Source organism: Electrona antarctica (assembly GCF_951216825.1).
Source record: "Electrona antarctica genome assembly, chromosome: 9".
In the NCBI taxonomy this organism is placed as follows: domain Eukaryota; kingdom Metazoa; phylum Chordata; class Actinopteri; order Myctophiformes; family Myctophidae; genus Electrona; species Electrona antarctica.
This window is the reverse complement of record NC_136790.1, coordinates 55,507,355-55,534,311: the sequence shown is the minus strand read 5'-3', so window position 1 is coordinate 55,534,311 and position 26,957 is coordinate 55,507,355. Positions and strand designations below refer to the sequence as shown.

Genomic DNA, 26,957 nt, shown 5'->3' with positions numbered 1-26,957 from the left:
CAACCCAGCCCTGGCTGCAGAGCAGTCAGTGTTGTGAGACTAGCATCTAGCAGCATTCAGTCTGTTCTGCAGCGTCGATACAATGTAACAGATTTTAAATTACAACTGATCTATAAGCACTAAGGATCTCCGTCTGCAACCAGGGGGGACATCTATAGCATCTACACATCTACACTTTTTAAAACTAACAAATCCCCCACAAGAAAGACAACAAACCTAATACTAATGTTGCTCTGCACATAGCATGCTGGATGGTTGTGTGTGTGTGTGTGTCTGTTTTACATGCATTTGTGCTGCCCTGCAACAACACACACATTCAACAATAACCTTATGATGCCTTATTTCCCTGATCATTAACTCGTAATAAGGCTGTGATCTTTATAAAAAAAGGGGGACAGAACTGTTTTGGTTATTTTTTGTTTAGCTCAATGCTACAGTGTTAGCTAGTGGTGGCTAACAGTAGCCTATAATAGTTCCTATGTGAGCATCTCTCTGGGGCTGGAGGAGCAGGCCTTTAGGAGAGGAAGACCCACTGCTGGGGGGTCTTATATTATTCAGCCCACCCACCCACCTCCTGCTGCTGAGATCCACAGCAATGTGAGTAAGAGTTTACATTTTATTTAATCATTCTAAAGTGTGTTGTTTTGATGGCTGGTTGGTTGGTGTGTTGTTGAGCCTGTGAGTTTGTTGTTGTTGTTGTGAGTGATTGCTTTTTTATATTTAACCTTTATTTAACCAGTAAATAAACCACATTGAGACTAAAAGTGTCTTTTACAAGACTGTGAACTGGCCAAGAGAAGTAGGTGAAATAATGTACCACAGCTCTGCCAGTTTTTTTGATTGATTGATTGATTGAAATATTTATTAACAGTTTGCAGAATTACAGTACATTTCAAGCACAACTCAATACAAATACTGTTAACTGTGAGTGGACGACACCATAAAGCATTACACTTGTTTACAAGAGCGTCCACCTTGTTCAATTCATCAAAAACAGTAACAATAAATACAAGACAATAACAGGACGTTCATAAACAAACACAGTACCCACTAATTTGCAACTCTAGATTGTTTTATAATGGGATGAATCTAGAGTTGCAATACCCTCCATATGACTCCCCACTCATCCAATTTGCTTTTGTGATCTGCTTGTATTAAACAACGTTAAATTAAACTCACCAACATTGCAACTGTAGGGACATCTTCAATTATCCTCTTTCAATCGGCCAAGCTTTTGTTTCATAAAAATCCACCGTATAGTAGACATGTTCTGAGCTACTTTCTGTCAAGTGTTGGAGTTTGGAAGCACTCGTTTTTATTAACTAACGGATCGCGCTGCTGCTGCCGCCTCCTGCATTATGTGCAAATTCGAAACAGGTGGTACGCAGGGCCGTTCAGTGACTTACGGCGAGCGCTTCCAAACTCCAGCACTTAGAAAAATAATCACCTGCACAGAATGTCTTGACAGAAAGCAGCTCATAACATGTCTACGGTGGATTCTGGACTTGACTTGACTTGGTAAACTGGCGAGTTCTCCGGTATCCGATAAGGATGATGCGTCGCATGGCGACGCATTGTGAGCTTGTAGATCGGCTATTTTCAAATGGCTAAAATGTATATAGGGCTGAAGTGGTTAATGTACTGTATGTTTAGTAGTAATAATCAAAATCTACAAAGTAACTAAAGTTTACAATATGTGGATCCTAGATGTAGTATTAGTAGAAGTAAACGTATTGGAAATTGTACAAAGTACAAATACCTCAAAATTGTACTTAAAGGCATATTCAGTGATTTCACTTCATTCAAATGGATAATCCTCCCTACTATAGAGTGTGCTGACCATATAAGGAGTTCCTCCCTGTCCCCAGTGAGCCCCTGGGGTCAAAAAACCCTAGTTTCAGTTTTGGTGGCGGGTGGCAAAGCCTTCATCCAATCAGGATGAGAGGGGCCTTCCTCCAATCATGATCGAGCCTTGGTGCACATGCTGTTGGCCTGTTGCACTTCCCCCCACTGTAGAGCGTGCATGTGCACATTTTGTTACCGGGGCGGACTGGGTGGTTTTCCAAATCACCCAAATCACTGAATACTCCTTTAAGTACAGTACTTTACAGTACTTTGGATTCCATATAGAAGCCAGCATGTCTTCTATAGAAGCGTGTTGCGCAGCCAAAACCGATCCACAAGATGGCGGGTTTACTCTGTGTTTCAGATGAAGCATCATATTATAATAACCATTATAATGTTTAATCTGTTTCAGCTGAAGCATCATGTTATAATAACCATTACAATGTTTACTCTGTGTTTCAGATGAAGCATCATGTTATAATAATAACCATTATAATGTTTACTCTGTGTTTCAGCTGAAGCATCATGTTATTAATAACCATTAGAATGTTTAATCTTTGTGTTTCAGATGAAGCATCATGTTATAATAACCATTATAATGTTTACTATCTGTGTGTTTCAGATGAAGCATCATGTTATAATAACCATTAGAATGTTTACTATCTGTGTTTCAGCTGAAGCCATCATGTTATAATAACCATTATAATGTTTAATATTTGTGTTTCAGCTGAAACATCATATTATAATAACCATTAGATAGATTTTATTTCGGTCCGTACAGGAAAAAGGATTACATACAGACGTACATACATTCATATCCACTAATAACTAGTGGTACCGAAAAGGTGAAGGCAGAAGCCGAAGCTTATTGCGCCTACCCTTTATGAACATAACTCAAATTACACTAATCAGAGAATGTTGTCAGACATAGATTTCATTAAAGAAAGACAAAAAAATAACTATAAGGTTCTGGCCATTGATTGTGAGAAATCTAAGCCAGGCTTAGATATGGCCTATATTATGAAAAAATAAATAAAAAACAAACAAAAACAAATAAATGTTTTTAAATAGGAAGAACAAAACAAAAAAAAAGACAAAGATACCCAACAAAGTTTTAACTAAATATTTGATTTTGGGTAAAATCACAGGGGTTAATCACAATGGAACGAGGGAAATAAGTATTCGACGCCTCATACCATGTGGCTATTTGACCACATATGAAGTACACAGGGACAAACATGATTGAAGGCTACAACCACACTCAGCGGCTACTTGGCCGCAGAGTATGGTCCTAGGCTGTATATATATATATACACATATATACATATATATATAAATATATACATATATATCTATATTTATATTTGTTTAGTAACGTATTTTTGAACATCTTTTTTAATTTAGTAATCGTTGAGCACAATTTTAATTCGCTATCTAAGTTGTTCCACAGGTTGACCCCCGTTACAGATAGGCATCTACCTTTAGTGTAGATGCATTACAATGTTTACTCTGTGTTTCAGCTGAAGCCATCATGTTATAATAACCATTATAATGTTTAATATTTGTCTTTCAGCTGAAACATCATATTATAATAACCATTACAATGTTTACTCTGTGTTTCAGCTGAAGCATCATATTATAATAACCATTACAATGTTTACTCTGTGTTTCAGCTGAAGCATCATGGCGGACAGGAAGGGCAAGACGCCCGGCGCCATCAAGACGTTGTCCAAGAGAGAACAGGAGGAGCTGAAGAAGAAGGTAGGATGAACCGCGAGTCGACGCAATGCTGCTGCTGTGCAGCCCTAGCCTCACGTAGCTCAGTGTGGTGGACGCTGTGCAGCCCTAGCCTCACGTAGCTCAGTGTGGTGGACGCTGTGCATCCCTAGCCTCACGTAGCTCAGTGTGGTGGACGCTGTGCATCCCTAGCCTCACGTAGCTCAGTGTGGTGGACGCTGTGCATCCCTAGCCTCACGTAGCTCAATGTGGTGGACGCTGTGCATCCCTAGCCTCACGTAGCTCAGTGTGGTGGACGCTGTGCATCCCTAGCCTCACGTAGCTCAATGTGGTGGACGCTGTGCAGCCCTAGCCTCACGTAGCTCAATGTGGTGGACGCTGTGCAGCCCTAGCCTCACGCAGCTCAGTGTGGTGGACGCTGTGCATCCCTAGCCTCACGTAGCTCAGTGTGGTGGACGCTGTGCAGCCCTAGCCTCACGTAGCTCAGTGTGGTGGACGCTGTGCAGCCCTAGCCTCACGTAGCTCAGTGTGGTGGACGCTGTGCAGCCCTAGCCTCACGTAGCTCAGTGTGGTGGACGCTGTGCATCCCTAGCCTCACGTAGCTCAATGTGGTGGACGCTGTGCAGCCCTAGCCTCACGTAGCTCAGTGTGGTGGACGCTGTGCAGCCCTAGCCTCACGTAGCTCAGTGTGGTGGACGCTGTGCAGCCCTAGCCTCACGTAGCTCAGTGTGGTGGACGCTGTGCATCCCTAGCCTCACGTAGCTCAATGTGGTGGACGCTGTGCAGCCCTAGCCTCACGTAGCTCAGTGTGGTGGACAGCGTTTGTTTCACCTGACAAATATTTTTAGGGTAACCGACTAACCGTTGCGTTTTTAGTGCGAGGGAAGCGAGCAGAGGGGGATACCGCAGAGGGATACTCAAGCGTGCTGCGCTGCTCTGATTGGTTGAAGGTCTAACCAATAGAGTCTGTTCGAATCTCTTTGTAACCGCCCCTTGGAAAAAAATGCTAATTCAAGTCAGTTTCTCTAAGAATGGACTAAAGTCATGTTTTATCAGTGGCAGAAAAGACAAAGGATATTTACGTCGCCTCTTTCACGGGGCGGCGGTGGCTCAGGGGTAGAGGGGCCGGAACCCTGTGGGCTCCCCCAGAGTTAGTGTCAAAGTGTCCTTGAGCAAGACCCTGAACCCCTAATTGCTCCTGATGTGCAGGTTGGTGCCTTGCATGGTTTCCTCCGCCATAGGTGTGTGAATGTGTGTGTGAATGGGTGAATGTAATGCGCAATCTATGTAAAGGTGTGTGAATGTGTGTGTGAATGGGTGAATGTAATGCACAATCTATGTAATAAAGGCGCTATATGAACCTTTTCTTTCAGGAACAAGAGAAAGCGGCCGAGGTCTTTGAAGAGTTTCTGGCGTCGTTCGAAAGCAACAACAAGAGCGCCGTGAAGACCTTCGTCCGCGGAGGGATCGTCAACGCAACCAAAGGTAGAGAGACAGAGAGAGAGAGAGAGAGAATTAATTAACATTTGCGGGACACGTGCATGTCGATTTTGTGTGTGTTTACAGAGGAGGAAGCAGCATTATATTAATGTTAATAATCATAATAATTGTTATATTAATAATTATAATAACTGTCTACAGAGGAGGAAGCAGCCGAGGTCAGTAAGAACAAACTGTACCGTCCCGCCAAGCTGAGCACCGCCGCCTCCCAGCACCAGGGGGCGCCACCGCAGCCCTCCGTGGACGCCAAGCGGCCTGTGAGTTTCACACCCACTGTGTGTGCGTGCGTGCGTGCGTGCGTGCGTGCGTGCGTGCGTGTGCGTCCCTATGTTTGTATGTCCGAGTACAACCTATTGACCCCTGCAGCTGCTGCTGATTGGGGTCACATTCACAAGTCTCACAGTGACAACAGGTTTATTTCTGTCTAACATATTTTATAGATCTGTTAATATGTTTACAGATCTGTTAAAACACAGTGATGACGGGGTCTAACATGTTTTATAGATCTGTTAATATGTTTACAGATCTGTTAAAACACAGTGATGACGGGGTCTAACATGTTTTTATAGATCTGTTAATATGTTTACAGATCTGTTAAAACACAGTGATGACGGGGTCTAACATGTTTTATAGATCTGTTAATATGTTTACAGATCTGTTAAAACACAGTGATGACGGGGTCTAACATGTTTTTATAGATCTGTTAATATGTTTACAGATCTGTTAAAACACAGTGATGACGGGGTCTAACATGTTTTATAGATCTGTTAATATGTTTACAGATCTGTTAAAACACAGTGATGACGGGGTCTAACATGTTTTATAGATCTGTTAATATGTTTACAGATCTGTTAAAACACAGTGATGACGTGGTCTAACTATGTTTTATAGCTCTTCAAAAAGAAAACGGAAGAGAAGAAGAAAAGCAACCTGGAGCTCTTCAAGGAGGAGTTGAAACAGTAGGTTTAAAGGAATATTACACCATTTTATAGGTCTAAAGGAACATTACACCCATTTTATAGGTTTAATTAGTCACTGAAAAAAAAGAAGAAAAAACATGCCGAGCGTTCCATACCAAATTAGTGGCTTTACCGTCCGGGTGGATCAACCGCTAGAAGTCTTATTCAATCGCGCGATTTGTTTTAGTTTTAGTTTACTGTTTATCTGTTGTAGATGATATGACAGGTTAGTCCATGCAGTGTTGTTGCTGTACTCTTCCTGTTCTACGTGTGCTGACGTTAGACCCAAGGGGCCAGTGAGGCTATTCAACGTTGAAGGTCTGGGTCCTAGTGGTAGGAGGAGGGACTACAGGCGGACCCGTGGATTCATGACCGGGAAACCCCGTGCAGCTGGGCTTTAACGTTGAGCGCTCGGTTGCCCTACGTCACTCAGGACCTCAAAGTTGAGGTCCGGGGAGGGACTTCCGGCAGTCTTCCGGGTGCTTCAAAACGCCACTGAGCAACTTCCACTGACATGAATAGCTGGGGGGGCGGAGCTTCGCGCCAGTTCAGTCTCTATTATATATATACTCTATGGTTAGACCCCTCCTACGCTTTTCTTAAAGGACCAGATATGTTTATTAAAAATCAACATGATTTTGTAAAAAAAAAATGGTTAGGAAGAAGTTCCACTTTAACCCATTGATGGCTGAGGCCGAATCTGGGAATGCCTTCTAGGTCCTGACCTAAGGTTTCTGAAATCCTTTTTTCTTCTAAATAGTTATGTTGCTACATGTATAGCAATAGCTGATGAGACACAGAGAGCGCGCCGGCATCAAGGGTAGAACAGCGTATAGGTTGCACCAGGCGTCAATTGGTTAATGACATAGTAAAACGTTGAAAATGAGTGGAATTCCCCTTTAAGGCGGGGGCTGCAGTTGTAGCTGCATGCAGTTGGCCATGTATGATCTCTGCACACTCAAAGGAAAAGATCCGGAGCAAGTAAAAGGAAACAAAAACAATTTAACGAAAAGTGTAAAGACAGAATGGGATTGTGGGAAATGCAGGATCCAACAATAGAGCTGCAGTGACGGTAGTGACCAGCAGATGGTAGCAAAAGTAGTTATTTTGGATGTATTTACCCAGTAAGCCTTTAAACATTTTGTACAATGAAAGCTACTAAAGTCTCTCTGCCGTCCCGACAGAATCCAGGAGCAGCGAGAGGAGCGACACAAGAGGAAGAAGGGAGACCCTGTCGGGGGAGGAGGAGGAGGGGGAGGAGGAGGAGGTGGTGGTGGAGGAGGAGGAGGAGGAGGAGGAGGAGGAGGAGGAGGAGGGCTAGGCGGAGTCGGAGGGTTTCTGGATCTGGAGATGCCGCTGAACAGACGATCAGGTTGGTTTCACTGCCCAGACCATCAGGTTGGTTTCACTGCCCAGACCATCAGGTTGGTTTCACTGCCCAGACCATCAGGTTGGTTTCACTGCCCAGACCATCAGGTTGGTTTCACTGCCCAGACCATCAGGTTGGTTTCACTGCCCAGACCATCAGGTTGGTTTCACTGCCCAGACCATCAGGTTGGTTTCACTGCCCAGACCATCAGGTTGGTTTCACTGCCCAGACCATCAGGTTGGTTTCACTGCCCAGACCATCAGGTTGGTTTCACTGCCCAGACCATCAGGTTGGTTTCACTGCCCAGACCATCAGGTTGGTTTCACTGCCCAGACCATCAGGTTGGTTTCACTGCCCAGACCATCAGGTTGGTTTCACTGCCCAGACCATCAGGTTGGTTTCACTGCCCAGACCATCAGGTTGGTTTCACTGCCCAGACCATCAGGTTGGTTTCACTGCCCAGACCATCAGGTTGGTTTCACTGCCCAGACCATCAGGTTGGTTTCACTGCCCAGACCATCAGGTTGGTTTCACTGCCCAGACCATCAGGTTGGTTTCACTGCCCAGGACATCAGGTTGGTTTCACTGCCCAGACCATCAGGTTGGTTTCACTGCCCAGACCATCAGGTTGGTTTCACTGCCCAGACCATCAGGTTGGTTTCACTGCCCAGACCATCAGGTTGGTTTCACTGCCCAGACCATCAGGTTGGTTTCACTGCCCAGACCATCAGGTTGGTTTCACTGCCCAGACCATCAGGTTGGTTTCACTGCCCAGACCATCAGGTTGGTTTCACTGCCCAGACCATCAGGTTGGTTTCACTGCCCAGACCATCAGGTTGGTTTCACTGCCCAGACCATCAGGTTGGTTTCACTGCCCAGACCATCAGGTTGGTTTCACTGCCCAGACCATCAGGTTGGTTTCACTGCCCAGACCATCAGGTTGGTTTCACTGCCCAGACCATCAGGTTGGTTTCACTGCCCAGACCATCAGGTTGGTTTCACTGCCCAGACCATCAGGTTGGTTTCACTGCCCAGACCATCAGGTTGGTTTCACTGCCCAGACCATCAGGTTGGTTTCACTGCCCAGACCATCAGGTTGGTTTCACTGCCCAGACCATCAGGTTGGTTTCACTGCCCAGACCATCAGGTTGGTTTCACTGCCCAGACCATCAGGTTGGTTTCACTGCCCAGACCATCAGGTTGGTTTCACTGCCCAGACCATCAGGTTGGTGTGTTTACAGAACTGTCCAGAGCAGAGCTTCCCAAACTCTTTAGCCCGTGACCCAAAAGAGAGATCAGATGTTTGACCCTAGCCTGGCCCAGCCAGCATGCTTTCTGGTCTAGAGGGGCGGGTGGTAGCCTGGCCCAGCCAGCGTGCTTTCTGGTCTAGAGGGGCGGGTGGTAGCCTGGCCCAGCCAGCGTGCTTTCTGGTCTAGAGGGGCGGGTGGTAGCCTGGCCCAGCCAGCGTGCTTTCTGGTCTAGAGGGACGGGTGGTAGCCTGGCCCAGCCAGCGTGCTTTCTGGTCTAGAGGGGCGGGTGGTAGCCTGGCCCAGCCAGCGTGCTTTCTGGTCTAGAGGGGCGGGTGGTAGCCTGGCCCAGCCAGCGTGCTTTCTGGTCTAGAGGGGCGGGTGGTAGCCTGGCCCAGCCAGCGTGCTTTCTGGTCTAGAGGGGCGGGTGGTAGCCTGGCCCAGCCAGCGTGCTTTCTGGTCTAGAGGGGCGGGTAGCCTGGCCCAGCCAGCATGCTTTCTGGTCTAGAGGGGCGGGTAGCCTGGCCCAGCCAGCATGCTTTCTGGTCTAGAGGGGCGGGTGGTAGCCTGGCCCAGCCAGCGTGCTTTCTGGTCTAGAGGGGCGGGTAGCCTGGCCCAGCCAGCATGCTTTCTGGTCTAGAGGGGCGGGTGGTAGCCTGGCCCAGCCAGCATGCTTTCTGGTCTAGAGGGGCGGGTGGTAGCCTGGCCCAGCCAGCGTGCTTTCTGGTCTAGAGGGGCGGGTGGTAGCCTGGCCCAGCCAGCATGCTTTCTGGTCTAGAGGGGCGGGTGGTAGCCTGGCCCAGCCAGCGTGCTTTCTGGTCTAGAGGGGCGGGTGGTAGCCTGGCCCAGCCAGCGTGCTTTCTGGTCTAGAGGGGCGGGTGGTAGCCTGGCCCAGCCAGCGTGCTTTCTGGTCTAGAGGGACGGGTGGTAGCCTGGCCCAGCCAGCGTGCTTTCTGGTCTAGAGGGGCGGGTGGTAGCCTGGCCCAGCCAGCGTGCTTTCTGGTCTAGAGGGGCGGGTGGTAGCCTGGCCCAGCCAGCGTGCTTTCTGGTCTAGAGGGGCGGGTGGTAGCCTGGCCCAGCCAGCGTGCTTTCTGGTCTAGAGGGGCGGGTGGTAGCCTGGCCCAGCCAGCGTGCTTTCTGGTCTAGAGGGGCGGGTAGCCTGGCCCAGCCAGCATGCTTTCTGGTCTAGAGGGGCGGGTAGCCTGGCCCAGCCAGCATGCTTTCTGGTCTAGAGGGGCGGGTGGTAGCCTGGCCCAGCCAGCGTGCTTTCTGGTCTAGAGGGGCGGGTAGCCTGGCCCAGCCAGCATGCTTTCTGGTCTAGAGGGGCGGGTGGTAGCCTGGCCCAGCCAGCATGCTTTCTGGTCTAGAGGGGCGGGTGGTAGCCTGGCCCAGCCAGCGTGCTTTCTGGTCTAGAGGGGCGGGTGGTAGCCTGGCCCAGCCAGCGTGCTTTCTGGTCTAGAGGGGCGGGTGGTAGCCTGGCCCAGCCAGCGTGCTTTCTGGTCTAGAGGGACGGGTGGTAGCCTGGCCCAGCCAGCGTGCTTTCTGGTCTAGAGGGGCGGGTGGTAGCCTGGCCCAGCCAGCGTGCTTTCTGGTCTAGAGGGGCGGGTGGTAGCCTGGCCCAGCCAGCGTGCTTTCTGGTCTAGAGGGGCGGGTGGTAGCCTGGCCCAGCCAGCGTGCTTTCTGGTCTAGAGGGGCGGGTGGTAGCCTGGCCCAGCCAGCGTGCTTTCTGGTCTAGAGGGGCGGGTAGCCTGGCCCAGCCAGCATGCTTTCTGGTCTAGAGGGGCGGGTAGCCTGGCCCAGCCAGCATGCTTTCTGGTCTAGAGGGGCGGGTAGCCTGGCCCAGCCAGCGTGCTTTCTGGTCTAGAGGGGCGGGTAGCCTGGCCCAGCCAGCGTGCTTTCTGGTCTAGAGGGGCGGGTGGTAGCCTGGCCCAGCCAGCGTGCTTTCTGGTCTAGAGGGGCGGGTAGCCTGGCCCAGCCAGCGTGCTTTCTGGTCTAGAGGGGCGGGTGGTAGCCTGGCCCAGCCAGCGTGCTTTCTGGTCTAGAGGGGCGGGTGGTAGCCTGGCCCAGCCAGCGTGCTTTCTGGTCTAGAGGGACGGGTGGTAGCCTGGCCCAGCCAGCGTGCTTTCTGGTCTAGAGGGGCGGGTGGTAGCCTGGCCCAGCCAGCGTGCTTTCTGGTCTAGAGGGGCGGGTGGTAGCCTGGCCCAGCCAGCGTGCTTTCTGGTCTAGAGGGGCGGGTGGTAGCCTGGCCCAGCCAGCGTGCTTTCTGGTCTAGAGGGGCGGGTGGTAGCCTGGCCCAGCCAGCGTGCTTTCTGGTCTAGAGGGGCGGGTGGTAGCCTGGCCCAGCCAGCGTGCTTTCTGGTCTAGAGGGGCGGGTAGCCTGGCCCAGCCAGCGTGCTTTCTGGTCTAGAGGGGCGGGTAGCCTGGCCCAGCCAGCGTGCTTTCTGGTCTAGAGGGGCGGGTGCTAGCCTGGCCCAGCCAGCGTGCTTTCTGGTCTAGAGGGACGGGTGGTAGCCTGGCCCAGCCAGCGTGCTTTCTGGTCTAGAGGGGCGGGTGGTAGCCTGGCCCAGCCAGCGTGCTTTCTGGTCTAGAGGGGCGGGTGGTAGCCTGGCCCAGCCAGCGTGCTTTCTGGTCTAGAGGGGCGGGTGGTAGCCTGGCCCAGCCAGCGTGCTTTCTGGTCTAGAGGGGCGGGTGGTAGCCTGGCCCAGCCAGCGTGCTTTCTGGTCTAGAGGGACGGGTGGTAGCCTGGCCCAGCCAGCGTGCTTTCTGGTCTAGAGGGGCGGGTGGTAGCCTGGCCCAGCCAGCGTGCTTTCTGGTCTAGAGGGACGGGTGGTAGCCTGGCCCAGCCAGCGTGCTTTCTGGTCTAGAGGGGCGGGTGCTAGCCTGGCCCAGCCAGCGTGCTTTCTGGTCTAGAGGGGCGGGTGGTAGCCTGGCCCAGCCAGCGTGCTTTCTGGTCTAGAGGGGCGGGTGGTAGCCTGGCCCAGCCAGCGTGCTTTCTGGTCTAGAGGGGCGGGTGGTAGCCTGGCCCAGCCAGCGTGCTTTCTGGTCTAGAGGGGCGGGTGGTAGCCTGGTCCAGCCAGCGTGCTTTCTGGTCTAGAGGGGCGGGTGCTAGCCTGGCCCAGCCAGCGTGCTTTCTGGTCTAGAGGGGCGGGTGGTAGCCTGGCCCAGCCAGCGTGCTTTCTGGTCTAGAGGGGCGGGTGGTAGCCTGGCCCAGCCAGCGTGCTTTCTGGTCTAGAGGGGCGGGTAGCCTGGCCCAGCCAGCATGCTTTCTGGTCTAGAGGGGCGGGTAGCCTGGCCCAGCCAGCGTGCTTTCTGGTCTAAAGGGGCGGTAGCCTGGCCTTTCTTTAATGATTTCATTTTTTCAGAAGGCCGATGCAGGTTAGTGAAAACACGTTAGAATCAACCCAACATATTCATAGAAAACATAATGTGTACACAAACAAACACTGATTTACACAACACCGATCAGTCAAACCAATCTACAGAGATACCTTTAAATCTAGATGAACTTTATGCATATTTAGTTTACATTACTATACTTCTGAGCTTGTAGATCTGCTATTTTACTGTTACATTTTCTTTTACATGTTTTTCCCCCTACATTTTTATCCCACGATTTTGTAACCCATATTTTTCACCCAGTGTCACTAATGTAATCCTGGGTGCTACACTTCCTCCGCCAACCTGGGGAGAGCAACGGACTGACTTCATGCTTCCTTCAACGCATGAGCGTCCAAGACGCTTTTCACCTGACAGTGAAGAGATTTTGTTTTTCTTTTACATGTTTTTAATATCTTCTAAAGATTAAAGACACGTGAAATGTACTGTTTATTTAAACTCCATGCTGTTCTTTGGTAACAGGAGCAGGGGTGAAAGTGGGCCGGGGCGGTCCGGAGCTCCGACCCGGTAAGACCTGACGCCCCAGAGTGCAGCGGAGCTATCAAAATACTATATTAAATAACCTGCCACCCCTGAACAGGAGAGATGATCAGAGGAATAGAGTCTCTACCACCAGCATTAACACCTGGACTGAAGAATGGAAAGAGTTTCTCAGTGAAGGAGCAGCCAGTGAAAGAGTAGAGGTGAACTCTGGTCTCCACATCATAAAAGGAGACCAGACCTTCCTCATAATCCACAAACACTCCAACTTTCTGGAGCTTCTCTCTTACAGGGAGGAGGACAGCAGGGTCGTACTTGTACGCCTTGTACTCATTTCCATTCCTCAACACTATAGTCCAGTAACCATCGTTGGGTCTCTGTGTGATCACTCCCTTCCTGTCGATGGACTCTCTGGTCACTCCTACATCCCAGCCAGTCTTCCCTCCAACCTGAACCTCATAGTAAAACCTTCCTGAGGAGAATCCTTGTCTTCCTAAGACATGGGCATATCTAGAGAATCTCTCTGTGTTGTCAGGGAGATTCCTCATGTTTCTCATATGATTTTTTTCCCCACAACTCACTTGTTTTCCATCCTCAGACAGGATGAGCCAGGGATGTGCTGTATCAGGGTTCAGAGTCACATCCACCTCATATTGCTGGATCCTCCTCAGCTCAGCATCACACAGCTTCTTCATCTCTTGGCCGAGTGTCTTCTCCAGCTGAGACACAGCTGTCCTCACTGTCCCCACATGTGAAGACTGGTGGACATTGACCTTTGTCCAGTCCTTGGTGGGTCTCCACTCTGTGTTGATGGATGTGAAGTTCTGAAGGAGGTGGAGGTGGTCTTCAGTGTGTGAAATCAGTTTCAGCTCAGAGATTCTCTTCTCTAACTGAGTGACTTCCATTTGCAGATCTTCAATGAAGCCTTCAGCCTGTTTCTCTGTTGTTTTCTGCTTCTCTTCAACCACACCAATGAGCTCAGCCTGGCTTCTCTCAAAACAGCTGATCAGAGCAGTGAAGACCTGCACACTGACGGCTATGACTGCATCTGCATCTTTCCTGCTGAGCTCTACTGAACGTTTGACCTCCTGAATCTTCAGTCGTCTCTCCTGGATCATCTGCTGAACTACAGCCTCAGTCTTTGCTTCGTATTCTTCTTTCATCTTGTGACTCCTGAACTGATCGACCATCTCAGAGAATACTTTGTTAACAAAGAATTCTTGATTCTTTAAGCATGTTCTGTTACACAGTGGACACTTGCACACATCCTTAGCGTCCCAGTAACGTGTGATACAGGCTTTGCAGTAGTTGTGTCCACATGGAGTGCTGACCGGATCAGTGAACACCTCCATACAGATGGAACACAGGAAGTGATCTTCAGACATGATACCGCTGGCAGACGCCATTTCTGCTCGTCGCTGAGAAGATAGACGTGACTTCAACGACGCTCACAGAGGGACTCCGAATAGCCAATCAGAGGCAAGGAGGGGTCTGTGGTTCCAGCCAATCAGAGACAAGGAGAGGTCTGTGGCACTGAGTGAGAATGGACGGTTGTTCTGAACTTCAGTTGGACTCCAGTATCTGTAAAGGGATTGGTTGGTAGACAGCACTGCATGTGAACTGCTTCTGCATCGTCTTATATCTCCCGTCTGGTAAGATGATTATGTCATCCCTCTGATGTCACTATGCCCTGGCATGTCCATAGTTTCCACCGTAGCTATGCCCAAATATGGACTATAGAGGTGGCAAAGAATAGCAGCTCGATTTGAAGCCCACTTTCTGAATATCTTAAGTTCCCATTAATAACAATACACTTTTTTTTATAGCAGCTTTCATGACATGAAATGCAGCTCAAATTGCTTTACAGAGAGCCTGGCCCAGCCAGCGTGCTTTCTGGTCTAGAGGGGCGGGTAGCCAGCGTGCTTTCTGGTCTAGAGGGGCGGGTGGTAGCCTGGCCCAGCCAGTGTGCTTTCTGGTCTAGAGGGGGGGTAGCCTGGCCCAGCCAGCGTGCTTTCTGGTCTAGAGGGGAGGGTGGTAGCCTGGCCCAGCCAGCGTGCTTTCTGGTCTAGAGGGGTGGGTAGCCTGGCCCAGCCAGCGTGCTTTCTGGTCTAGAGGGGCGGGTGGTAGCCTGCCCCAGCCAGCGTGCTTTCTGGTCTAGAGGGGCGGGTGGTAGCCTGGCCCAGCCAGCGTGCTTTCTGGTCTAGAGGGGCGGGTAGCCTGGCCCAGCCAGCGTGCTTTCTGGTCTAGAGGGGCGGGTGGTAGCCTGCCCCAGCCAGCGTGCTTTCTGGTCTAGAGGGGCGGGTGGTAGCCTGGCCCAGCCAGCGTGCTTTCTGGTCTAGAGGGGCGGGTGGTAGCCTGGCCCAGCCAGCGTGCTTTCTGGTCTAGAGGGGCGGGTAGCCTGGCCCAGCCAGCGTGCTTTCTGGTCTAGAGGGGCGGGTGGTAGCCTGCCCCAGCCAGCGTGCTTTCTGGTCTAGAGGGGCGGGTGGTAGCCTGGCCCAGCCAGCGTGCTTTCTGGTCTAGAGGGGCGGGTAGCCTGGCCCAGCCAGCGTGCTTTCTGGTCTAGAGGGGCGGGTGGTAGCCTGCCCCAGCCAGCGTGCTTTCTGGTCTAGAGGGGCGGGTGGTAGCCTGGCCCAGCCAGCGTGCTTTCTGGTCTAGAGGGGCGGGTAGCCTGGCCCAGCCAGCGTGCTTTCTGGTCTAGAGGGGCGGGTAGCCTGGCCCAGCCAGCGTGCTTTCTGGTCTAGAGGGGCGGGTAGCCTGGCCCAGCCAGCGTGCTTTCTGGTCTAGAAGGGCTTGTAGATTGGCTATTTTAACTATTCGAAAATGTTTTTTCAAATTAATAATAATAAAAAAAAAAAAGGCAAATTAGTTTAGGGATAAGAGGTTTAGGTTTATGGACGGAAATACAGCCCTTTGTGTCATTCACCTTTTGTTCTCTCTCTCTCTCTCTCTCTCTCTCTCTCTCTCTCTCTCTTTCTCTCTCTCTCTCTCTCTCTTTCTCTCTCTCTCTCTCTCTCTCTCTCTCTCTCTCTCTCTCTCTCTCCGTCTGTCTGTCCATCCAGTATTGTTTGACGACCCGTTCGACCCAGCTGTGCCCAACACTACCAACCTGTACATCGGAGGCATCAGTACCAAGGTGAGACTGGGTCAAACTAAATCAGTACCAAGGTGAGACTGGGTCAAACTAAATCAGTACCAAGGTGAGACTGGGTCAAACTAAATCAGTACCAAGGTAGTCTTGCGTTGCCAGACAACTATGGAACGCTCCATAGCAAACACTGAAAATTGGTACCCCAATATCATATGGTCAATTTAACACTTTAATTGCCTGGAACTATTTAATCCATTACATTCATGCGTCCAGTCGATTTATAAACACGGACGCCTTTTCCGGACGGACCGGCCGGAAGTTCATGATGTTGTGTAGCAGCTAACAATAGCCACAGCACTCGAGAGTCGATCGACAACAACGGGAGACAAGAATAAATCTATCGAGACTAGCGACTGGACCGCGGAGCGCCGTCTAACACAGGATCTTTTTTCAGAAAAAGACGGGATGATTTAGATCGCGATTTATGAACGTTTTAAGATTTTCGTTTTCATCAGCTAAACAGAGGAGGGAGTTTTTCGATGACGCCTCACTCTTGCGCGTCACCGAGGACAGCCCAGGAGGCGCGCCTGGGCTATACAGCCATGCGTTCTGTTCTCGTATCAATAAACTTCGTCTTTTGGACAATACTTCGTCCTGAGCGTCGGGCGTTACTAATAGAAAGGACAAAGAACTTCGTCCTGGGCGTTCGGAGTGTTAATAACCTGCTTTTAAACCTCCCTACCTCAATATGTAACTGTTTTTAACTTATGTGTTGTTTCACTGTCTGTATATTATGTCTCTATGCCTTGAAGATTTGATTTGTGTTTTATATCTGTCTTAAATTGTTTTATATGTGTGATCTCGTCAGCATTGCAAATGAGGGGGAACCGCAATGCTCTTTTCGAGAATAAATAAAGGTTTCAATCAATTACTGAATTGAATTGAAATCAATTCAATTGAGACATCTCTGAATGCTTTAGACCAGGGGTTCTCAACCCGTGGGTCGCGACCCCTCGGGGGGTCGCCAAATTATTTTAGGGGGTCCCCAAATTATTTTCAAAAAAAAAAAAAAGATTTTTTTTTAAATTTTATTTTCATGATTTTTCAAAAATAGCAGATCTACAAGCTCGTAGCGCGCCACCGAGTGGCGCGAGTGGCGCGCTACGAGCTTGTAGATCTGCTATTTTTAAATAGCTAAATTATAACAATGCTTTAAACACCAAAAGGGGTTCCCGCCCAAAATGGTTTAAGGTTATTGTAGCAGTCAATTTATATTGGGGGTCGGGAGGGGGTGGGGCGGGGGTCCCGAGACGTTGCCAAAGCATTTTCGGGGGTCCCCGGCCAAAAACGTTGAGAACCCCTGCTTTAGACTAGAGTCTGGAACTACACTTTCAGAAATCCGAGCGAGGAAGCTGCCATTTCTGTTTCACGAAAATGTTAAAATATCTTTACATTGATTTGTTCTACTAAGCAGCAAGCATAGAGAGAGATTATCTTAGATGATTTCTATTATATCAGGATACATTTGTGCGACTGTAAAGACAAAACGGTAGTGGGTAGGAAGCTTGGTCAGATGAACGAGGAGCTCCTCTGTAAGGAGTTTGTGAAGTATTTAACATAATCATTTAATGTTAATAAAGTATGTCACATATGAATATAATGTTAATAAAGTATGTAACATATGTCTGTAAGGAGTTTGTGAAGTATTGAACATAATAATTTAATGTTAAAGTATTTAACATATTAATGTAATGTTAATAAAGTATTGAACATAATAATTTAATGTTAATAAAGTATTTAACATATGAATGTAACCTTCCAGATGAACGAGGAGCTGCTCTGTAAGGAGTTTGTGAAGTTCGGTCCTCTGGCCAGCGTGAAGATCATGTGGCCTCGCTCTGAGGAGGAGAGAGCACGGAACTGTAACCGAGGCTTCGTGGCCTTCATGACACGCAAGGACGCAGAGAGAGCCATGGCGTCGCTGAACGGTACGCACACACATACACGCACGTACATACACACGCAAGGACGCAGAGAGGGCCATGGCGTCGCTGAACGGTACGCACACACATACACGCACGTACATACACACGCAAGGACGCAGAGAGAGCCATGGCGTCGCTGAACGGTACGCACACGCACATACATACACACACACGCACGTACATACACACACACGCACGTACATACACACACACGCACGTACATACACACGCAAGGATGCAGAGAGGGCCATGGCGTCGCTGAACGGTACGCACACACATACACGCACGTACATACACGCACACACACGTACATACACACACACACGCACGTACATACACACGCAAGGATGCAGAGAGGGCTATGGCCTCGCTGAACGGTACGCACACACATGCACGCACATACATACACACACACGCACGTACATACATACACACACACGCACGTACATACACACACACGCACGTACATACACACACACACACGCAAGGATGCAGAGAGGGCTATGGCCTCGCTGAACGGTACGCACACACATACACACACACACACGCACGTACATACACGGTCCCCCCCCCCCCCTCTCTCTCTCTATCTCTCACTCTCTCTCTCTCTCCCCATTATAGAGCGTCACAGTCCCGCCCCCTCGAGAGACCCGGAAAAGAAATCCCCGTTCATTTTCCTCATAGACTTTTCAGAAAGTATTTATTTAAAGATGTTTACGCCGCGGACAAAGCCAACTCTTGTCGTGACAAATCACGACAACAAACACAATGTTTTGGGCCAAACAAAGAATTAGAAAGTAGAAAAAAAACACTTTGGTTTTTCTTCTTTGTAATTATTTGTTTGGTCCAAAATATTGTGTTTGATGTCATGATTTGTCACGACTCAAGTTGGCTTCGTACGACGCTTATAAGGTCTTTAAATAAATACGTTTTGAAATGTCTATGAGGGGAAATGCATTGGGATTCATTTCCTGGGCCTGGCGTCGTCATGAAAGGGGGCGGGACTGCGACGCTCTATATTGGCTGACATTAAGGTAAGGTAAGGTGGTGATGGAGTGTGTTACTTACCATACCATACCATACCACCTTTATTTAAATAACAACGTTCCAAAGTGCTTTACAGTAAAACATTAAGAAAAAACGCAACTTCATTTTAAACAACAAACAACATGCACAGTGTCACATTAAACATCAGAAAACATCTCATACTGTGCTTGGAAAAGCCAAGGAATAAAGATAGGTCTTGAGGCGTGATTTAAACACCTGAGGGTGGGGGCTTGTCTTATGTGCAGAGGTAAACACCTGGAGGGTGGGGGCTTGTCTTATGTGCAGAGGTAAACACCTGGAGGGTGGGGGCTTGTCTTATGTGCAGAGGTAAACACCTGGAGGGTGGGGGCTTGTCTTATGTGCAGAGGTAAACACCTGGAGGGTGGGGGGCTTGTCTTATGTGCAGAGGTAAACACCTGGAGGGTGGGGGGCTTGTCTTATGTGTAGAGGTAAACACCTGGGGGGTGGAGGCTTGTCTTATGTGCAGAGGTAAACACCTGGAGGGTGGGGGGCTTGTCTTATGTGCAGAGGTAAACACCTGGGGGGTGGGGGCTTGTCTTATGTGCAGAGGTAAACACCTGGAGGGTGGGGGGCTTGTCTTATGTGCAGAGGTAAACACCTGGAGGGTGGGGGGCTTGTCTTATGTGCAGAGGTAAACACCTGGGGGGTGGGGGCTTGTCTTATGTGCAGAGGTAAACACCTGGAGGGTGGGGGGCTTGTCTTATGTGCAGAGGTAAACACCTGGAGGGTGGGGGGCTTGTATTATGTGCAGAGGTAAACACCTGGGGGGTGGGGGCTTGTCTTATGTGCAGAGGTAAACACCTGGAGGGTGGGGGCTTGTCTTATGTGCAGAGGCAGCTCATTCCAGAGCTTGGGAGCTGCCACTGCAAAAGCCCGGTTCCCTCTGAGCTTCAGCCTGGTTTTAGGCACCACCAGGAGAAGCTGGTCAGCGGAACATATCGGGTTTCAGCAGTTCAGATAAATAAATGGGGGCCAAACCAATTAGACACTTAAAAACAAAGAGCAAGACTTTGAAATCAATCCTGTATCGCACAGGAAGCCAGTGGAGGGAGGCTAGTACAGGACTGATATGGTTTCGCTTACGTGTACTTACCTTTCAGGTAAGGTGTGATGGAGTGTGTGTTGTTACTCCCCCTCCAGGTAAGGTGGTGATGGGCATGGAGATGAAGCTGGGCTGGGGCAAGGCGGTGCGCATCCCCCCCCAGCCCCTGTACCGCGCCATGGTGCTGAAGAAGGCGGCGCCGCCGCCCCCTTCAGGGCTGCCGTTCAACGCGCAGCCCAAGGACCGCTTCCGCAACGACTTCACACGGCCGCCCGAGAGGCAGCGAGACGACTTCGACAAGGTGGGCGTTCACTCTTTCACTGCCAAGAGTAAGGAATGATGTGATTCACCCCCAGGGCCAGAAATGTTCCTTTTGTCCTTAACCCATTTTGGGCGGGAACCCCTTTTGGTGTTTATAGCATCATGTTATACTTTAGCTAGGCTATTGAAAAATAGCAGATCTACAATCTCATAGCGCGAGTGTTTTCACGTGTCTAAACGCTAACCTTAATCTTGTTTTCATGATGTCATCGTTGGGTTTGGCGTCACAAGCAGACTCTGTCGGAAGCCATCGTCAGAGTGGTCATCCCCACCGAAAGGTACGCACGCACACGTGCACGCACACACAGCACGCACAAGCACACAGACACACACACAGCAGGCCACGCATGCGCACACACACACACACACACACACTCTCTCCTGTATAAACCCCATGTCTCTCTGTCTCTCTCCCCTTTTCTCTCCTGTTTAAACCCTGTCTTGCTCTCTCTCTCACGCTCTCTCGCTCTCTCTCTCTCTCCCTCTCTATCTCTCTCTCTCTCTCTCTATCTATCTCTATCTCTCCCTCTCTCCTGTATAAACCCCAAGTCTCTCTGTCTCTCTCTCTCTCCTGTATAAACCCTATGTCTCTCTCTCTCTCCTGTATAAACCCTATGCCTCTCTCTCTCTCCGGTATAAACCCTATGTCTCTCTCTCTCTCCTGTATAAACCCTATGTCTCTCCGTCTCTCTCCTGTATAAACCCTATGTCTCTCCCTCTCTCCTGTATAAACCCCAAGTCTCTCTGTCTCTCTCTCCTGTATAAACCCTATGTCTCTCCGTCTCTCTCCTGTATAAACCCTATGTCTCCCTCTCTCTCCTGTATAAACCCCATGTCTCTCGGTCTCTCTCTCTCTCCTGTATAAACCCTATGTCTCCCTCTCTCTCCTGTATAAACCCCATGTCTCTCGGTCTCTCTCTCTCTCCTGTATAAACCCCATGTCTCTCTGTCTCGCTCTCCCCATAGAAGCCTGTTGGGGCTCATCCACAGGATGATAGAGTTCGTGGTGAGGGAGGGGCCGATGTTCGAGGCCATCATCATGAACAAGGAGAAGAACAACCCTGAGTTCAGGTAGGATGGAGACCTGGACCAATCAGAGCAGGGAGTGTTGATTTGAGTTGATTTGAGTTCAGGTAGGATGGAGACCTGGACCAATCAGAGCAGGGAGTGTTGATTTGAGTTGATTTGAGTTCAGGTAGGATGGAGACCTGGACCAATCAGAGCAGGGAGTGTTGATTTGAGTTGATTGGAGTTCAGGTAGGATGGAGACCTGGACCAATCAGAGCAGGGAGTGTTGATTTGAGTTGATTGGAGTTCAGGTAGGATGGAGACCTGGACCAATCAGAGCAGGGAGTGTTGATTTCCTCCATTTAAACTATGACGAAATACGTCCGTCGACTACCCTTTTTCACTGACCGGAATAATTATTATTCTTTATCGTCTCAGATGAATCAATGAACATGAATAATTGTTCTTTATCGTCTCAGATGAATCAATGAACATGAATAATTGTTCTTTATCGTCTCAGATTAATCAATGAACATGAATAATTGTTCTTTATCGTCTCAGATTAATCAATGAACATGAATAATTGTTCTTTATCGTCTCAGATTAATCAATGAACATGAATAATTATTCTTTATCGTCTCAGATTAATCAATGAACATGAATAATTGTTCTTTATCGTCTCAGATTAATCAATGAACATGAATAATTGTTCTTTATCGTCTCAGATTCCTGTTTGACAACAAGAGCCAGGACCACGTGTACTACCGCTGGAAGCTCTACTCCATTCTGCAGGTGTGTGTGTGTGTGTGCGTGCGTGCGTGTGTGTGTGTGTGTGTCACTCTGAAAACACCATATTTGGTTGTGTGTCCTATCTTCCTAAATGACCATATTTGGTCGTGTGTGTGTGTCTCCTATATCTTCCTAAATTACCATATTTGGTTGTGTGTCTCCTATCTTTCTTAAAACACCATATTTGGTCGTGTCTCCTAAATCTTCCTAAATGACAATATTCGGTCGTGTGTCCTATCTTCCTAAATGACCATATTCGGTCGTGTGTGTGTGTGTGTGTCTCTCCCCCTACAGGGCGAGACGCCCAGCGAGTGGCGGCCGTCAGACTTCCGGATGTTCCGCGGCGGCTCGCTGTGGAGGCCGCCGCCCCTAAACCCATATCTCCATGACAACGCGGAGGAGGAGGGGGAGGGGGGGGAGCGGGGGGAGGGGGTGGAGGAGGAGAACGCCTCTCAGGAGGAGGAGGAGGAGGTGAAGAAAGGACAGCTGAAGGCAGAGTGAGTAGAATCTATAGCAGCGTCCGGGGGCCCCCAGGGGGTCCCTGAGGGAGTTCCAGGGGGTCCGGGGACCCCCAAGGGTCCCTGAGGGAGTTCCCAGGGAGTTCCAGGGGGTCCGGGGACCCCCAGGGGGTCCTTGAGGGAGTTCCAGGGGGTCTGGGGACCCCCGGGGGTCCCTGAGGGAGTTCCAGCGGGTCCGGGGACCCCCAGGAATCCTTGAGGGAGTTCCAGGGGGTCCGGGGACCCCCAGGGGTCCTTGAGGGAGTTCCAGGGGGTCAGTGGGGTCCGGGGACCCCCAGGGGTCCCTAAGGGAGTTCCAGGGGGTCCGGCGGGCCCCAGGCTAGGGTGACCAGATCCAAACTGTTAATTTGAGGGACAGAAGTATGGCTTGTGTGGGACAAGTGTGACGGGGGGGGACCCCGTCCCCCCCGTCACACTTGTCCCACACAAGCGATACTGTACCGGGTACCGGTACAGTATACCGGGTTAGCAACTTAGTACCGGGTTAGCAACTTACTACTTGAGTTGCTATTAAATGCCTTGATGTCATATTCCACCATAGGCCTATTGGCTATCATTTATAAACTCCTCTGGTGTTTAAAATGATGCTTTATTTTTATTTTTATGCTATTTTAACAGGCATAAAAACACATCTTGCAGGAAGAGACAATGAGAGAGCTTTACAACAGAAGGCCAACTATTAGGGGACTAAACTATTAGGGCATTTGAACACTGATGCAATTGCCTGTCAGTCACAATGTGGGACAGGGTGTCATTTTGTGGGACGCCTGAAAAGTCTTGGAAATGAGGGACTGTCCCACGCAAAGAGGGACATCTGGTCACCCTGGGTCCCCGGGGTTTATTTTTCAAACACAGTTCTTATATGAGGTGATCTAAGATCCCCCTATATGGGGGATTACAATGCAAATAAAAAAAGTACATGAACCCGTGGATTTGTGCCCTCTAGCGATATTGACCTCAGACTCTATAATAATAATAATTAGTTATGTTTCAGGAACAGACAGAAACTAGAGACCCTGGTCAAGGAGCTGACCCCCCTGAGGGAGGAGATGGTGTTTATAATATTAATTCTTTATGTTTCAGGAACAGACAGAAACTAGAGACCCTGGTCAAGGAGCTGACCCCTCTGAGGGAGGAGATGGTGTTCTGTCTGTTATTATAATATTAATAATTCTATGTTTCAGGAACAGACAGAAACTGGAGACCCTAGTGAAGGAGCTGACCCCTCTGAGGGAGGAGATCAGCGGAGCCATGGTGTTCTGTCTGAACCGGGCCGAGGCAGCCGAGGAGGTCGTGTCTCACATCGCAGAGAGCTTCGGCTTGATCCAGACGCCACTGCAGAAGAAGGTCTGTCTGGCCAATCACCTGTTAGTAGGCAGAAGGTCTGGCCAATCACCTGTTAGTAGGCAGAAGGGCTGGCCAATCACCTGTTAGCAGGCAGAAGGTCTGGCCAATCACCTGTTAGTAGGCAGAAGGTCTGGCCAATCACCTTTTAGTAGGCAGAAGGTCTGGCCAATCACCTTTTAGTAGGCAGAAGGTCTGGCCAATCACCTTTTACTAGGCAGAAGGGCTGGCCAATCACCTTTTAGTAGGCAGAAGGTCTGGCCAATCACCTTATAGGGTGATTGGCCACACTTCACATGGGCGTGATTTTTATTTATTATTTTTGAGTGGTGCAACCACTCATATAGACGGCTATGTATGTGGCTGTGTCCCTGTGTCCGAGCACGGAAATAGCATTGCAGCGTTTGTTCACGACCAAGTGTCACTGTTGCACAGCCTAACACACAGACACAGAGGCCAGGGAGGAGGGCTAGTACAGTACAGTACAGTACAGTACAGTACAGTACAGTACAGTACAGTACAGTACAGTACAGTACAGTACAGTACAGTACAGTACAGTACAGTACAGTACAGTACAGTAATAAATGCTTAAACATGTAGCTAGGTGTAATGTTAGAGTCCACAGAAGTGAACCTTTCAAGCCTGTTTTCTCAACTCGCTGTCTTCTGCAAGACATTACTCTATAAGCCATATCTCCAAAACTGGTGGGTCAAACTGAACAACCAATATGTCAATTTGAAGCTACGATTCCCTGCTTTCACATGACATGAAAAATCAAATACAAAAAGTCGGTCAGAAAACGGTCACAATATAGATAGTTCTTTTAGTAAAGATGTTTTAAGCGTGACTTTTGTTGTGATTTCCACAGATTGCCAGATTGTACCTCATATCCGACATCCTGCACAACTCCTGCGCCAAAGTGAAAAACGCTTCGTATTACAGGAAATAGTAAGAAAAACACCTTCACCTCAGCATAACTTTATGAATGTTTACCGCATGCTTCTTTAACCCATGTTATACTTTAGCTATTTAAAAATAGCGGTGCCGCGCTACGAGCTTGTAGGTCTGCTATTTTTGAGAAATCGTGAACATGTGGCGCAAATCCTGACAGAAAACTGTCAGGATTTAGAAGACATTTTATAATTTCGACGTCAGGCCTAAATGGGTTAATCCATTGAGACCTGGAACGCATCCATGTCACGTTAGCGTTTAACCACATTAACCATTAACCCATTTTGGGCGGGAACCCCTTTTGGTGTTTTAAACATTATGTTATAATTTAGCTATTGAAAAATAGCAGATCTACAAGCTCATAGCGCGCCACCGAGTGGCGTGCTATGAACTTGTAGGTCTGCTATTTTTGAAAAATCATTAAAATGTGCCTCAAATCTTTCCGAAAATTGTCATGATTTAGAAAACTTTTTTTTTTTAAATTTCGACGTCAGGCCTGAATGGTTTAACTGTCTCCTTGTTTTCCAGCTTTGAAATAAAACTCCCACAGATCTTCAAAGACATGAACTTGGCGTACAAGAACATACAGGCCCGACTGCAGGCTGAGCAGTTCAAGGTAAAAGATTGATGTATACGGATTGATGTTTACATGTGGAACGCCCTACCAACAGTCATTAAGACATGCGAATCCCTTGACTCCTTCAAAACCGCTCTCAAAGGGCACCTACGGACGGCTGCAATTCGAAACTGGCCCCCCTTTTTTCCCCTCACTGTATATGTTTCTTTTCCCTTTTTACCTCCATTATGATGAATTCCTGTACTGTTCTTTGTCTATATAGAAGTGTCTATTTGTACGTCTCTAAATGTTTTGATGAATTGAACATGGTGGACCCTGTTGTAAACAAGTGTAATGCTTAATTGGGTCGTCCACTCACAGTTAACAGCCTTTGTATTGAGTTTGTGCTTGAAATGTACTGTAATTCTGCAAACTGTTAATACAATTTTCAATCAATCAATCAAAACAGATTGATGTATACAGATTGATGTTTACAGATTGATGTTTACAGATTGATGTATACAGATTGATGTATACAGATTGATGTTTACAGATTGATGTATACAGATTGATGTTTACAGATTGATGCATACAGATTGATGTATACAGATTGATGTTTACAGATTGATGTATACAGGGTCCCTGCATGCGCATTTCTGAAGTTACAGGGCTTTAAACGGGGCTAGCAAGATTGTGGGGGTAAACAAGCCAACCCTTCATCTAGCCGATCTACAAGTTCACAATGTGTCGCACTGTGATACGTTGTGAGCGTGTAGATTTTGCTGTTTTCAGAGAGTGACATCCAACGAAACATACAATGACTTGTCTTTTAGTTCTACTGGATCTCTACTCCACTAGTCCCTCCCTCACATGTAGTTCTACTGGATCTCTTCTCCACTAGTCCCTCCCTGACATTTAGTTCTACTGGATCTCTTCTCCACTAGTCCCTCCCTCACATTTAGTTCTACTGGATCTCTTCTCCACTAGTCCCTCCCTAACATTTAGTTCTACTGGATCTCTTCTCCACTAGTCCCTCCCTAACATTTAGTTCTACTGGATCTCTTTCTCCACCAGTCCCTCCCTGACATTTAGTTCTACTGGATCTCTTCTCCACTAGTCCCTCCCTAACATTTAGTTCTACTGGATCTCTTCTCCACTAGTCCCTCCCTAAAATAGTTTAACACAGTTTTGTTCATCATAGTTTTGTTTTATTTCGTTTCAAAAAGGTAGACCACTTTTAAGAGTTTTCGTTGTAGTTTTATTCAATGAAATGAAACTGTGTGTGTGTGTGTGTGTGTGTGTGTGTGTGTGTGTGTGTGTGTGTGTGTGTGTGTGTGTGTGTGTGTGTGTGTGTGTGTGTGTGTGTGTGTGTGTGTGTGTGTGTGTGTGTGTGTGTGTTCTCGTGCTTCCAGCAAAAGGTCATGTGTTGTTTCAGAGCGTGGGAGGACTGGGCCATCTATCCAGAGTCCTACCTCATCTCCTTACAGAACATCTTCCTGGGTCTGGTCAAAGCCGAGGAGACCGTGGAGCTGAAACTTGAGGTAACGTTGATAAGTGAACATCTTCCTGGGTCTGGTCATAACAGCACATCTTCCTGGGTCTGGTCATAACAGACATCTCCCTGGGTCTGGTCATAACAGACATCTCCCTGGGTCTGGTCATAACAGACATATCCCTGGGTCTGGTCATAACAGACATCTCCCTGGGTCTGGTCATAACAGCACATCTCTCTGGGTCTGGTCATAACAGACATC

The 26,957-nt window shown here is 48.8% G+C and overlaps 1 protein-coding gene across 1 annotated transcript in view; it reads left to right on the top strand.

Moving 5' to 3' along the window:
• Window positions 1–10: 10 nt before the first annotated feature.
• LOC306930073 (U2 snRNP-associated SURP motif-containing protein) overlaps window positions 11–26,957 on the top strand; it is a 42,419-nt gene continuing 15,472 nt past the window's right edge. The window contains exons 1-18 of the mRNA XM_079510816.1: window positions 11–597; window positions 3,519–3,606; window positions 4,956–5,067; window positions 5,224–5,339; window positions 5,974–6,041; window positions 7,226–7,274; window positions 7,341–7,413; window positions 15,593–15,666; window positions 17,444–17,609; window positions 19,815–20,017; window positions 20,272–20,315; window positions 21,004–21,108; window positions 21,771–21,837; window positions 22,129–22,331; window positions 23,537–23,699; window positions 24,565–24,644; window positions 25,176–25,263; window positions 26,616–26,744. Of these exons, the coding sequence (XP_079366942.1) occupies window positions 3,529–3,606; window positions 4,956–5,067; window positions 5,224–5,339; window positions 5,974–6,041; window positions 7,226–7,274; window positions 7,341–7,413; window positions 15,593–15,666; window positions 17,444–17,609; window positions 19,815–20,017; window positions 20,272–20,315; window positions 21,004–21,108; window positions 21,771–21,837; window positions 22,129–22,331; window positions 23,537–23,699; window positions 24,565–24,644; window positions 25,176–25,263; window positions 26,616–26,744 (1,818 nt within the window). The 5' untranslated portion in view covers window positions 11–597; window positions 3,519–3,528. The remainder of the gene's footprint in view (window positions 598–3,518; window positions 3,607–4,955; window positions 5,068–5,223; window positions 5,340–5,973; window positions 6,042–7,225; window positions 7,275–7,340; window positions 7,414–15,592; window positions 15,667–17,443; window positions 17,610–19,814; window positions 20,018–20,271; window positions 20,316–21,003; window positions 21,109–21,770; window positions 21,838–22,128; window positions 22,332–23,536; window positions 23,700–24,564; window positions 24,645–25,175; window positions 25,264–26,615; window positions 26,745–26,957) is intronic.